General features: G+C 39.0%; 1 protein-coding gene across 1 annotated transcript in view; it reads left to right on the forward strand.

Moving 5' to 3' along the window:
• Nucleotides 1-13,835, forward strand: part of MSRB3 (methionine sulfoxide reductase B3) — a 70,856-nt gene that overhangs the window by 11,845 nt on the left and 45,176 nt on the right. The window contains exons 2-3 of the mRNA XM_026070060.1: nt 1,904-2,012; nt 3,791-3,868. Coding sequence (XP_025925845.1) covers nt 1,904-2,012; nt 3,791-3,868 — 187 coding nt within the window. The remainder of the gene's footprint in view (nt 1-1,903; nt 2,013-3,790; nt 3,869-13,835) is intronic.

Here is a 13,835-nt window from a genome sequence, read left to right on the forward strand (position 1 = left end):
TACTTTGAAAGACTTATTAGTCCAAAGCCCAGCACGTTCTGAGAATAAAAACCTCCAAAGTTTGACATCTTTAAATAAGCAACCAAATGTTATAAAGAACAAACCTCACTTACAGTTAGGAAACAATATTTACATTTAAGGTTGAAAAGCCAGGATGTAGGAAAATTTTGCTAATTTGGAAGGTGACCTTTAAGTGCACCAAAACCAAATAATTTGTAAGCTATGGCACAGGGCACATTCCTGCAAAATTTGTGTGAATACTGCTTTAGTGGTTCTTGAAAGACAAACAAAGAGACCTGGAATGAAATCTTTATCCCTCTCCCAAATAAGATTGAAACTAACAAAGGCATACAGCAGCGCTCTTTCAAAGCTTGCCATTAAAATGAAGGCTCTGCAGCACAGCTAATGAGATGGCTCAGAGTGGAAAACAATCTGTTTTTAAGAATGTTTAGATCAAAAGTAATTTTTAATCTATGAAATAAAGTCGCTTTTCAATACCTTTCTTTCACTAGTAAAGCTTTTTATGTTTGCACTATTTACTTCAATCAGATGTTTTCAATTTTACTTTTTTCTTCCTGAAAATACTTCCTAGGGTTAGTCGGTAGTGACCAACAGCATTATTCTTTTTCTCTCTCCCCTATTCACCCACCCTCACACAGAAAAAAAAATTGAGAAGAGGGGGAGGAAGAAAGAAACATCTTTTCTTAAATGATTTGCAAGCATCTGTGCTTTAAGCTACTTTTTATGAACACTCCTTAGTAATGACTCAAGGTAAAAAAGCAGAAAAGCATCCAATGTTAGGAAATTGCAATCCAATACCATGTAATTTAAACCTGCCATTGCCTCTCCTGTACTAAATGACATACAGATGGGTAGCTCTGTTCCTTCTACTTTGGGAACACAACTGGTCTTTTTATGAGTGTATATACATTACTTGCAAAAAATATTTTTGTCAGAACTGTTTATTTCTAATTGTACCATATTTTAATTATTGTCATAATTAGAGTGCTTTTTACCTGCTATGTTTTGTCAGCTCATTTTTGCAAGTGATTATCAAAGTTAATTCAATATTTGGCAATTTCTGTTATTACTTAGGGAGTTTTCATTCTCAAAAGCAACCGTATTATTTTTCTCTTCTGGTGTGATGAGAATTTTTGCATTATACAAATGGTTTTCACAGTAATCTGTATATACTCCTTCGATTTTCTGTGTGAATTAAGGAAAATATAAGATGAGATTTTCAAAGGAGAGTAATTTCAATGCCAGCCCTAATTTTTAAAGCAGTTTCATTGCTGAAGCTTCTACTTTGTGCATGAAGAAATGACTTGCTGTTGTGGGGTCATATTCTGGTGCTTCAACAGGGGAAAAAATACAATTGTTAATGTTATAAAGTGAAAGGGCCAGGATTCTAGCAGTTAAATCAACCATATTGGAATTCTAATGATTTATACTTATTTTAAGCTACTTTAAAGGATTATGAAATTGTTGCATGTTGTGGCTAAACATCATATGCCCATTACCGTAAGTCTCCAATATAGATGTCTTGTAAAGAGCATTTCAGTTGTAGTTATTTTTGCAGATTTTTTTTAAATGATTGGAAAATGTTACTTTCTTTTGAATGATTGTGTGCGCAACAGTTTAGTACATAACACACACAAGGGCTTTGGCTGTAGCACACTGTCACTGCTCCAGTGGAATCACCTGGCTCTCAAGCAAAATTCTTTTTAAACTTGGATTTGAAGAAATAATCAGCTGCAGTTCAGCTGAGCCATTCTTCGTGCATTAGGGACTGGTCTGGTCATTGACAAGTAAATGCAGAAGCTATGCTGTGGCCGTCTGCCAAAGCAATTATTCAGGATTTAAGCTAAAAAGGCTCCTTCTCCCGTATCCTCTCCCTTTGCAGGGTCATGTAGGGATAAAAAAGACTGTAAGGTGGTCTTTTCCCAGGAGGAGCTGAGAAAGCGGCTGACACCCTTGCAGTACCATGTCACTCAGGAGAAAGGGACTGAAAGGTAAGGCAGGATGAAGGAAGTCCAGTCCTCAAGGCAGAGGCATCTTTCTTTTTCTCCCCTTCCTTTTCCTGTTGCTTCCTCGTCTTCCCCACCAACCTTTTTTCCAGGAATTCTGCACTTGTTTATTAACCCCTACAAATTAACACCACTGAAAAGACAAGCATCTGCAGCATGGAGGCCAGGGCCAGGGGTCTTGTGTGACTTTTTCTTTTTAATGAACACTGTATGTCTTATAAAGTCACAGGGCTTATGTTTAGGGTCTGTTTTTAGTTTACTACAAAATGTGTGGAAGTAATAGCAGTTTAGGTACACTTTTTGGAAGACATCACAGTAAGCAGAACCACGAGGGAAATGGCTTCGTGCCAGGAAGCTGAAGTTTTGAAGGTGGTCATTGTAAGTATAGACAATTTGGCTGCAGAAAGAAGGTAGCATAATTTAGTTATTTTCCACCCCACTCCAATTTCTTTTTGAAGAACATGTGGAGAAGGTATTTATTGGCTCATTTGTGGTTGGAATGTCAAAAATTTTCAATAACTGCCCTCACATGGCTTTAGTCGTTGGAAGCCAGCCCTGAATCCTGGAGGAAAAAAAGGACTTGCTTCCAAGACTGTTTTTAGTGAATAAAGTCTCCCTCAGCTGATTCCAACATGAAGGTAGCTTGCCAAGGCCTAACCATTTTTGTTGTCTAATTTATACCATTGAGCTTGGCATAGGGCCCTAGCTTTACCTCTGATCCAAATGTACTAATGATGTAACTTCTTGTTTTCATTCATGACCTGAAAGGGCTCTTTGCCACACATGCAGGGACCCTCATTAATAGGCAACACCCTTCCTGACAGAGCACACTGTCTGCTGCATTTGCGGCATGAGGATCGCTGGGACAGTCCCCTTCTGCTGCCCGGCCCCCTGCATCGCTCCGCACCGCTGGATGGGCACGGAGGCATGGCCTTCTCCTGCATAGCTCACGGTTGTGTACGGAACCAACAACGTGATTTAATGCACACAAACAATCGGAGATTAGGTCATTCTTAAAAATCCTGTTTATAAAAAAAATTGGACCTCATAAAAAGGGTGAAAGGATAATAAAAACAAGCTGCTGAGCACATAGGCTTTTTGTTGGACTAGCACAGCTGATTCGTATTAAATGAATGACCTCCTAGCCTTTTAGATTGTTAACTTAGAAAAATATTCCCTTAAAGCTGTAATATTGCTTTTCAACTAAAAATATAAGGCACACACAGCTTGAAATTGTGAACCAATTATTTCATTTTCAGCTACAAACTTCTGTCACCCTGACAGCCCATCCTCTACTAACCAAGTGCCAACTCTTCATGTCCTCTAAATGGCAGATACCCTAGTGCTTTATGCTTTTAGCTTAGCATCTGAACTTATTGCTAAAGATGGTTTAAAAACAAAACTAGACAAGTGCCTAAGATAATTTAAATTTCAAACAATCCATGTTTACAAAAAATTGTTCTTCTCTGGACAAATGTAGGAAGATTCCAGTTTTTATCTTTTTTTGTTGTTGTCTGTCCTTTGAACTGTGTGACAATTTGCTTCCTTCCGCATGATACATAACTCCTGAGGCAAACTAATGAGGGCATTCCCTTTTTCCTGTGCCTGCTTTATTTGCTTCATTTAATAAAAAACAACTGTGAACTTTTAAATTAAGTGCTTTTTTCTGTAATATTTTTCTAAAGTCCTAGCTAATTTAATAATTTAAAAAAAAACAAAATTCTTTTATTTATTTTTTAAATATAGTGTTGTTGTTTTCCCAGTGCCTTTGAGGGAGAGTACACACATCATAAAGCTCAAGGAATATACAAATGTGTTGTTTGTGGAACTCCTTTATTCAAGTGAGTATACTAAGTATAGTTTTGAGATTACTGTCTCTTAGTTTATATGCTGTGTTCCAATGTATTCCTGCATCTGTTCCAGGACTTACTGTAGTTGTATAAGATAATTTAAATCATTCAAGCTGATAAGGAATACATGAAAAGCAATGTAAATAATAATGCAATAGTAAAATTGTTCTTATAGTAAAGATATAAAAATTTAATAAATAAATATTTAGATAGTAAGATAGTAAATTTCATAGTAAGATAATTTATTCTGGTAGAGTGGGTAATTTGTAAATATTAGCCTTTTTTTTTTCATATACAGCCATGCCAAGGCTATGTAATGTGCAATAGTAACCCTTTAGTCTTTTAATGCATTGGTAGATCTCCAGTTCTGGATGTAAACTAGTTAGCATTACTTGTAGATTGCTTTAAGGTATGGCTTCAGGGTGGCAATGCTCCTTCTGGGCTAGAGCATTTTTTCTCTGACATGGAGAAAGAAATAAATGCTTTTTTAGAATTCAAACAGTTAAGAAAACAAAAACCAGGAAAATTACATTGCTTACTGGATTTTCGTCCTTCCCAATTAACACACATACGCTGCTGAATTAGGACCTGAGCCCAGGATTAAGAAAGAAATTATTATTTTGGTGTCTTGCATGAAAAATACTTGTTAGAAGTACTGAGGGAATGATAGTCTTAAATTGCATGCTAGAAGCCATACTGATTGAATTCTCTCAATCTCTGCATCATTCTGCTTTGTTTCAGTTTTTGTTTATGTATATTTTTGTATTTCTGGCCATTTTTCTTCATTCTGATGGAGGATTTCATTTCTTGCTTCTTTTTCCTTGAGTTCACACTGGCTCAGTCCTTCTCAGTTGAAGAGAGACCTTTACAGCAGCATGAAGCAGGATGGTCAGGATAGCACTAACAGTAGACAAAATTGGGTCAGTAGTAGGTTACAAAGAAAAATAAAATTGATGTAGCTCCAGACTCAGCAGACTTGGCAGTGATAGTTGTTCTCAAGAGACTGTCTGTAAAGATGAAAGAAACACTCCATCTCTGTTATGTTTGATTTCTCTGTTAGGATCACCAACACAAACTCCAGTCATAACGTGCATTTTTTGAGTTGGAAAGCTGATTATTATGAACTCTGCCAAGGCCATGTTCTCATGATATGTGTTACTGTGGTGCTTGTCTTGGGGGTACAAAGGAGGGATGTATAGTCTGTTTTTCTACTCTGCTATTTAGACATTCTCTTGCTTACTATGGCTAAATCTTTATGGGGGAAATCCTAGCTCTGTTGAAGTCAATTCACATTTGGCAAATGAATACAATGGAGCCAAGATTTCACCTTGAACCTTCAGGACTGGGTTCCTTTCTATCATCTGCTGAAGAAAGAGAAGATTTTTTGCAAGGTGAGATTTGGACAGCAGTAGTTCATATAAATGCTTTCCAGTTGCTTTCACAATCTGTTTTCTATGGGAAAAAACCTGCAATATGAGATTTACCTGTGATTATCTTAAATGTGCAGTGTACTTTGGCGTAGTCTTGACTTCTTTGAATTAAAGGTAATGAGTTGGATTTCTCTGTGTGAAATGAGCTATGTGGAAGTGTCCCTCTTTTCAGATTCTCTTGGAGACTCCCCATTGATTTTATGGGAGGATAGAGGAGGAAAGAGATTTTTTTGTTTTTTTTTAATAAATCCCAGGCCAGTGGGCACCTGAAAAAGCCATGCTAATTGTGTCCCAAGGCCAGGACTGGCCTTAGTCCAATCTCCCAGAAGTCTTTGTGTTGTTTTATGACATGAGCTCTCACCACCTCAGATCTCCATCAAATTCAGCCAGTTGCTCTGAAGAGGGTGACAAGTATGGGAACAAACGGAGAGAATTATGGGAGGCCCATCCATTTTGTCTGTAGGGCCAGATACAGCCAGGTAGGTGAGGAGTGGTAGTGGGGTCTTTTCCATTACATAAAATAGAGTGCACAGTGCAGTATAAATGCAGCTATTGCAGTATAAGCAGGAACCCTGGTAAATCTACTCTCACCTGCAAGATCCATGGTGGGCAACTCTCTGAGCTCAACAAAACCTGCCTTGGCATTGTTGCCATGAAGACAATTCTGTCTTCTCCATCCAAATCCTCAGTGATGGAAGCCATTGACTTCAGTGCACTGTTGATCTATGTAGTCTGAACACAAGATACACAATGCAGTCAATGATCTCACACTTCCAAAATATTCTAGCACTGGAATTAGTGGCAAAAACTAATATGTACAAGCAGTAACCTCAGTGTCATCATGCAGAAGTATACAAATGTTTTGCAGCATTCTCAAGAACTGGCAGGTCAGAATCCTTGGTCTCATACTCAAAATATCAAAACATAACAAATTCTTCAACTAGGGAAGATTCATTCCTGTATCTTGATGACTGCTTCAGCCCAGAAGAAGTGGGGAGAAAATGTTGGTAAGAAAATTTAAAATGTGTGTTATTTACTAAATCTTAGGAGTAAGATGGTAGTACAATAGAAAGAAGGTCCATAGCCCAGTTAAAATACATGCAAATAGTTCTTTTTTTAAATTTTCCAGATAATCATCTGAAACTTGCATTTCCATTTGGTTCTCATTGGGTGTCCATTAATTTTTTTCTTTGTGTCGTTGTAATCTGTAAATATATATATTTGGACTACGGACTTGTCAGTTTAACCGGGAAGGAGACTGGAGCTTCAGCAGTAATATTAACAAACTTCAACTTTTAACATTTCTGATTTATGTTGTTTCATTACCATGTGACATACGAGGTCAGGGAACACATGAATTTTACACTCCAGATGAAAGACCTGTTTTTTGGTATGTCTTAAAAACAGAACTCTGTCTCTATCACAGGAAAGATAAAAGAAACAATTAGGAATTTAACATCTCTTCATCTACCTACTTGTACTAGTGTTATGAGAAACACCCAAGCTTTATGGAGGACATGCTTTAACTTTTTCCACAATCAAAGGTGGCTCACACATAAAATCCGTAATCATGTCATTGAATCTAATTATTCTATCTCTGAACTTTCACACCAGACAGTCTCCTACATCCCAATGCAGCTGCCTAAAGAAAGCAATAAATGAGAGAGACAATAAACTAATCTCAAGAACCTCCTTTCCTGCAAAACAGCCCTGGTGTGGTTTTGTGTTACACTTACTCCAATCTAATTGCTGGCTTGTGCTAAAAGGGGCAACCCTGCTCCCCCCCCCACCATTCTCTAGGCTTTTTTTCATGGTTTCCCCTTTATTGGACCTAGCCATAGTGTGGCTGCAGTGTGTCTTGATGCAGCAAATCGATCTGACAGAAAGCTAACCCACCAAAGAAAAAAATATTTAGTGCTCATGAGCTATACCTGATTGTGTTAAGTTTTTGTGTGCCTTGTTTATCATGGTTGGACAGCCTCCAGGGCAAGGTTGTGTGTCTTCATGTCAGTTTACAGAGAGAGACAGCTATGTTTTCTAAGGGCCAAGTGTATTTGAAGGATTGTACCCACTCTTAATTTTTCAAGGAATTTTCTTATATATTATGCAAAAATACCATTCTGTCCACAACCATGGCAAGAAGAGGTCATAATGGATCTGAGTGAAGTATATCCGTGACTTGCACTGTTTCCATAGAAGAGAAACTATTCAGTATTTAATAAACTACAGTCATGTTCTTGGCCATATACAAGACTGTGTGAGAAAGATGTAGTGTGGATGGGTTGAACTGGGAAGCCTAAGAGAATGACTTCCTTTTAAAAAAGAAATATTATTGTTCTGTCAGTTTCCAATTTTTAGGGCCAAAGAAAGAGTTGCCAAGTCTTAATAAATCACCCACTGTTGCCTTTATTGCTTCCTGTAAGGAATTCTCAGTAATGGTGTTGGCTATCCTGAACATGCACCAAAAGAAATAGCTACATCCTTATTCATGTCATGTATTTATTTGATTTTCGTGGAACTTTATCTTTGTGGACTTCTCAACATCTCTTAGACATCCAAAAGTAAATCATTAGAAAAGTAAAATGTGCTTGGGCAATACTGCAATGCCATGAGAATTGTGCCACTCTGTGCCTGTAACTTAAGGGAGGATCTCAATCACCAGGCTAGATCTACAAAAGTATTTCCCTACCACAAGTGCTAAATGCTGTTAGAGGTCTTGCTGCTTTGTAAAATCTACCGTCTTGGCTTAGGTATCTTGGGCTCCCTCTGCAGTGCCTGGGTGCCCAGGAATGGGATTCACAGAAACAGAAAGCCAAGAGCAGTTACCTCAACTAGTCAATAAGAAACAAGAAGGATACAGATATTTCTGGTGTCACCTTCTAGGATGCAAAGCACCTCCTTGCAAGCTGGAGGAAGGAACTTGTCTTCCCAGCTCTTCCTCCTCTTCCTGCGAGGGAAAAACATGTGCATTTGTTTTGTACAGGTCTGGATCCCATAGGGTGTGCTCAGTGTTTGCAAACAGGAATTACAAATGGTAGCTGCATTGCCTTCATTGTGTTCATTGAGAACACAACTGTTGGCCTTGCCAAGGTTTGGCAGCTGCAGCAAGTGACCACCCCACATTATGGTCTTACTCAAATTAGTCTAAATCAGCCAAGTCCCATTGCCTTCAGAAAGACATTATATGTTCCTCTTCTCACTCAGATCAGACATAATGGAAATTTTAGTATTGAGTAAATAGCAAGTACTGTTAGCACGTAGTACTCACCAGCCTCCTTAATTGACTTTATATCCTTTGAGCAGGTCAAATGACAAATCAGCACTGGCTATCTAGCTAAGAGAGCCCCTAAGAAATGACTTTGCCATAGTGTCGGTAGTAAGACCAAATAGAACTACTTGAGCAACTTTACCCACTGTGACTGACTTAGTCTCCTAACAAAATTTGTAGTTCCATGTGTCAAAAATAGCTGGTTCTGTTTAATAAATTCAGTTTGGAGTAGGTTAGCTCTTACCAGTGTAGGACTTGGTCAGCAGGCAGTGTTACTAAACAGTTCTCACTCCAAATCCAGATTTGTAATAGGTCTTGTGACCTTAAAACTTGCATGAACTTCTACAGTTTTTGTGACTCTCCCTCAGAAAAGACTGATAAGAGTTAAAAATCAGAAAAGCTCGTATCATCAAGCAGTGGTTTCCTCTTGCTTCATCAGTTTATGGTTGAAACCGACTTTTGTTTGAAGTCTACTCTGTCACTGGTGAATGACAAATTGTTATGCATTCCTGATTGTCTCAACAGAAATGAAGATAGCAGAGTGCTCGTCTTCCTCAGAGCCATCTACAACCTGGAGGTTCAATTCGCCTCTGAGGGTGGACCATCAATATGAATGTATTTTGCCACTTTATGAAGTTGCTCTTTGAATACAACCTATTAGTATCCTCTACATCTAAACCTACCTGAACACTGAACCTGAGTTGTGATCAGTTTTATGTGTTGGATTAGTTTAGGCAGTCCTGTGATCATGAAAACCGTGAAATCCTGCACCAAGCCAGGAGAAGGTGGCAGCACATGGCCCCTACTGGAAGCTGTTCCCCCTCACCAAATGCAGACCTGCTCTGACTGCATCTTGTTTTCACTGGTGTGAACACACCAGAGCCAACAGCATGCCAGCCTTGCTTCGCAAGATTAATTTCATAGTATCCCTGTTATGCCCTGAAAAGCAGTCCTGGTTTGGTAGAGTGCAGCCTTTTGGAGGAATAGGAGAAGGAATCCAAATTCTCTGTAAACTCATGAAAGAGGCTTTCTAAATGGGAAGAAAGGTGTTAAAGGTTTGGGCAACTTGTGAAAACTCAATCACAGAAAACCTTACAGGTTTAAATCAATGCTTCTTTTACCTGCAAGAACTGTACATACCCTCATAGGCCTCTCATGGAAAGACAGAGGGAATGTGGACAGCCTGGAACAAGAAAAGGAGAGGCTGAACTCAAGACCAAAATCTTTGTTATGATTCCAAAAAGTCTTTCATTTTTTTCCATTTCTAGATAGTAGCTCTAATGCCTGTGGGAAAGCAGAGTTAAGGGAAGGCTCTGTGTGATTTAAAATGCAGGTCCCCTCAGGCACCTGAATGCCTAATGAAGCAGAGGCAGCATTGAATTGTCTGGTGGGCAGGAATGGCTTTATGCAAGAGGCTGGTGAGAAATGCACCGCCTGCGAGCATTTTCCGAGGGAAGCTACTGGTGTGTGGGAGCACGGATGGTGCGCTGCTGCATGCTCACTTTTGGTGCCAGCAGATGAACCTGCTTCAGGCAAGCCCATGACTGCGAGAGTCAGCCCAGCAGCTGTAGCAGTGTGCTGTTCCTGGAGCTTCAACTGGCAGCTACAAATTTCTGTGGCTGTTTGGAACAGCAGTTTATCCTCTAGGTCCTCAAGAGCTCCTCAGTGAAAGAATTGCACATTTGTGTCCTTTAGTTCAGAGGCTGGGCAGATCCAAGGCCTGCAGCTGCTGCAGCCCAGGCTTGGGGGATGGCATTCGCTGGCCACAGCTGCAGAGCTCATGGGGAAAGACTCCATTCACTGTGTGTTTGGCAAGTGCGGCGCAGAGGAGTTGCAGTCATTATAACAAATAGATGATTCTGCACTTCTAATCAGCTCATGGGTAATTTTTAATATACTTTAGCTGGCAGCTTCTTGGCTGATTCTCAATGTTCATTTTACTCCCCTCATATAAGTACTGAACTCTGGAAGATTTCCGCTTTAGGATTAGGACAGGGAGAGCTAATTTAAAAAAAACAAAAAACATTTCATCTCATCTTTTCCTTGATCCACAAGCCACATGGTCTTGGTTTTCCAGTAGATCAGCTCTGTCATAGTTAGCTGGTTGCTGCCCACAAATGTAGTAAGTGGTAAGGCATCCTCCAAGCTACTGCATTAGGCTGCAAAAACAGCCTAATGTTGACTGTGCAAGGAGCAAGTAGGATGAGGCTGCCAGCTACAAGCCAGTACAGCAGTAAACACGGGGTTTCCTTTTGCTTGTGTTTCCTAGCTACAACTGTTCTCAGCAGTCAGAACTAGAACAGTAGTATCAGGGATCTCAGTTTGCTAGGCAGAGGACATTTCAACAAGTGTGATTTCCAGAAGGTAAAAGATTTCTTAGGAGGTAGATAGAAGGTGAGTATTAGGGATCAAAAAAGAAGGAAAAGGGGAAGACTTGAAATGTAATGTTTTAAATATTTCAAGGCCTCACTGAGACAAGCCTGTGAGATTGTTTTGATTTACTTACTGCTGAGCACTGCTGAATCTACAGTACTGCAAATCCCTGTTGAAAGTATTTAGGAATAAGAGGAAATAAATGCAAAGATTTCCATAATCCTAAGGATATGTATAGGTGACTTCCACTGATTTTATTAAGAATTTCATAGATATTTTGACTGTAAAATTTCATTGTGTTATTTGTAAACTTTTAAGTTTAGTATTTGATTTCCCCTACTATAAATTGACATTCCTTTGTATTGATTGTGCATCAGTCACCCTTCTTGGAAGAAAGTTGGTCTTATTCCATGTTATGCTTTACTGTGTGTATGTATATACCTAAAGTAAAAATCAAGTACAGTGAATTGACATGGAATATGACTACAGAAGCTGTAGGTTTCTATTTTTATATTTTTATAACTGTCACATTAAAATAAACTCTGGCCGGAACTCACCCAAGTCCACTCACTGACTAACAAGGTATCGAAATACTTTCTTTCAATTTGACTTTTCATCAGTATGCAGAATAGAAATTATTACAGCATCCATCCACAGTGAATCAATTTTTTTTTTTTGTAGTTTAGGAAAGGGAGATTAAAAATTAATTTTTAACCAGGCTTCCTAAGGAAGTAAGGCTCACGGAATCATGCTGTGTGTCAATACTTTCGGAATAAGAAAACCTTATTATTGAATCTACTGGCCAATTTCAGCTAAATTTGACAGGGAAATAGATATTAAACCTCAGAGATAGTAAGTTCTTATAAGTTCCATGAAATCAAGAGAGAGATCCCATTCACGCCACCTCTGAGGGGAGGCCTGAACAAGAGTTCAAGTATATTATTAGATTATACCAGATAATATTATTTTAAATAATATATATATTATTGTATTATACCAGAAAAATCCACATGAAGGTGGAAGAGAGAGAGACATTATGAATGTCCAACTTTGGGAAATATCTATGAGAAGTTTCACCATATCAGACACCACAGAATCTCCCCACTGGCCACAAACCAGCAGGATACCCTGCTTTGCTAGTTCAGCTGCCCAAGGAACTACTTGGTGCTTAATGGTCAGGGGCTTCTCAAATTCATTCATGATGAAGATCTCATAAATTCCTATATAGTTACATCAGGTATTAATTTTTACATTGGAATACTTCTGCATTTTTTTCTTTCTGGAAACTTGCCTTGTTACTTGGAGCTTGTGCTCATGAATAAGATTAGTGAACATTTTCATTTAACAGTTTGTGCTTTGAAAAGACAAGAGCTATGTCCATACATGTAAACAGCATGAACAAAGGCCTGTTCTCTGGGCATAAAGGCAAGTGACACAGCATGGCTCTTGTCTGTAGGGCTAAATTCTCCTTTCCTCCGAAACAGAGTGGCCTGGTCCATCTGCTTGTGGGGAATGGTCCCTTGTGCGTGTCTCTCCTGCATCTTGCCTAGCTCCTGCTTAGGAGAGTGCTAGTTTGTAATATGATATGGGCCAACGCAGTGTCCAGGGACATGTTCACAACTGAACAGTTGTGTCCTGGCCTTGTTTAGCTTATTAACAACACCATAGCCAAGAATGCTCATACCCCAACTCAGAATTGTCTGTACTGTTGGGGACAAACTGGAAAGAGAGAGGAATGATTTTATTCTGTTTAGTCACCTGGGCTGGGACACTGGTTGGCTTGGATTGCCTCAGGAACCTGCTAGGATCCCTGTCTCTTCAGCAGACTGCCGATGCCACTATGAAATAAAATTTCTTTGAAAAAAAAAGTGTATCAAAGTTGCAGCTATTATCTTTACAATTGCGACAGATCATATTCAGTCAAAGTCCTTTTCAGAGGGGAGTAGTGTTTTGAATGTTTGCCCCTACCAATGCTGTGTTTAGCATTCTTGAAGCAAGACCTTGCAAAGGAACAACCTGCTATAAAATGCTAGTGCAAAGGTGAAAGAAAGTCCAAAAGAGTCAGTGGCTCTCTTAGTATTGCAAAGGAAGGAATTGTTATAAAGATCAGAACTACAGAGATTTCATCAAGTGCTTTCTGAGAGCTGTGGTACCTTCAGAATCTGTTTCGAATGTTTATTTTGCTTCAACAAAACCTGAAACTAATAAAAACTGCATTGAGAAGGGCGAAAGAAAAAGCCAAAGTTGTAATGTAAGGGCAGAGATTCTGCAGCAAGTCCGCTTCCCCCTCTCTTTACCAAAAGCCTACTCCACTGACAAACTGCAGATCTGTATTAGCTTTAACTGTGGTGTATCTGGTCATTCTGTAGTATGTGGCACTGAACAATTGTAGTTCAATCATACTTGGGAAGGCAGTATTAGAAAATTCACAGTACAAGAACATACAGTGATTAGCATTATCTTTTTCTTTCTCATCAGTTGGCGTTCTGAACATCAGGTTTACAGTGCCTTTTGAAAGATACAGGTCCAAATCTGCTACCTCTTTACAGTACAGATAAAGTGACCATCATATATTTTATTGTTTGTGTTTGATTTAGTTCTCTCTGGGATCTTTAAAAGTATTTCGGCACCTTGCCCTTGGCTAAATCTTTCCAGGGGCCCAGTACTTCCATGCTTCCATACTTCCATGTGTTGGTAGTTGAGCTGCTTGGCGTCTGTGTTCCCACATGTGTTGTATGTGTTTGAGTCATATCACAGTTGGAAATGGAAAGCACTTTATAAATGTTTTTTTACTATCTTTATTCATATAACTGCCTTTCCAAACATATTTCTGAATGATTCCCTGACTTCCAGAATACTCCCACAGGGCAAAAGCAAAGAAAACATG

This window comes from Apteryx rowi, unplaced genomic scaffold, assembly GCF_003343035.1.
Source record: "Apteryx rowi isolate R43461 unplaced genomic scaffold, aptRow1 scaffold_302, whole genome shotgun sequence".
In the NCBI taxonomy this organism is placed as follows: domain Eukaryota; kingdom Metazoa; phylum Chordata; class Aves; order Apterygiformes; family Apterygidae; genus Apteryx; species Apteryx rowi.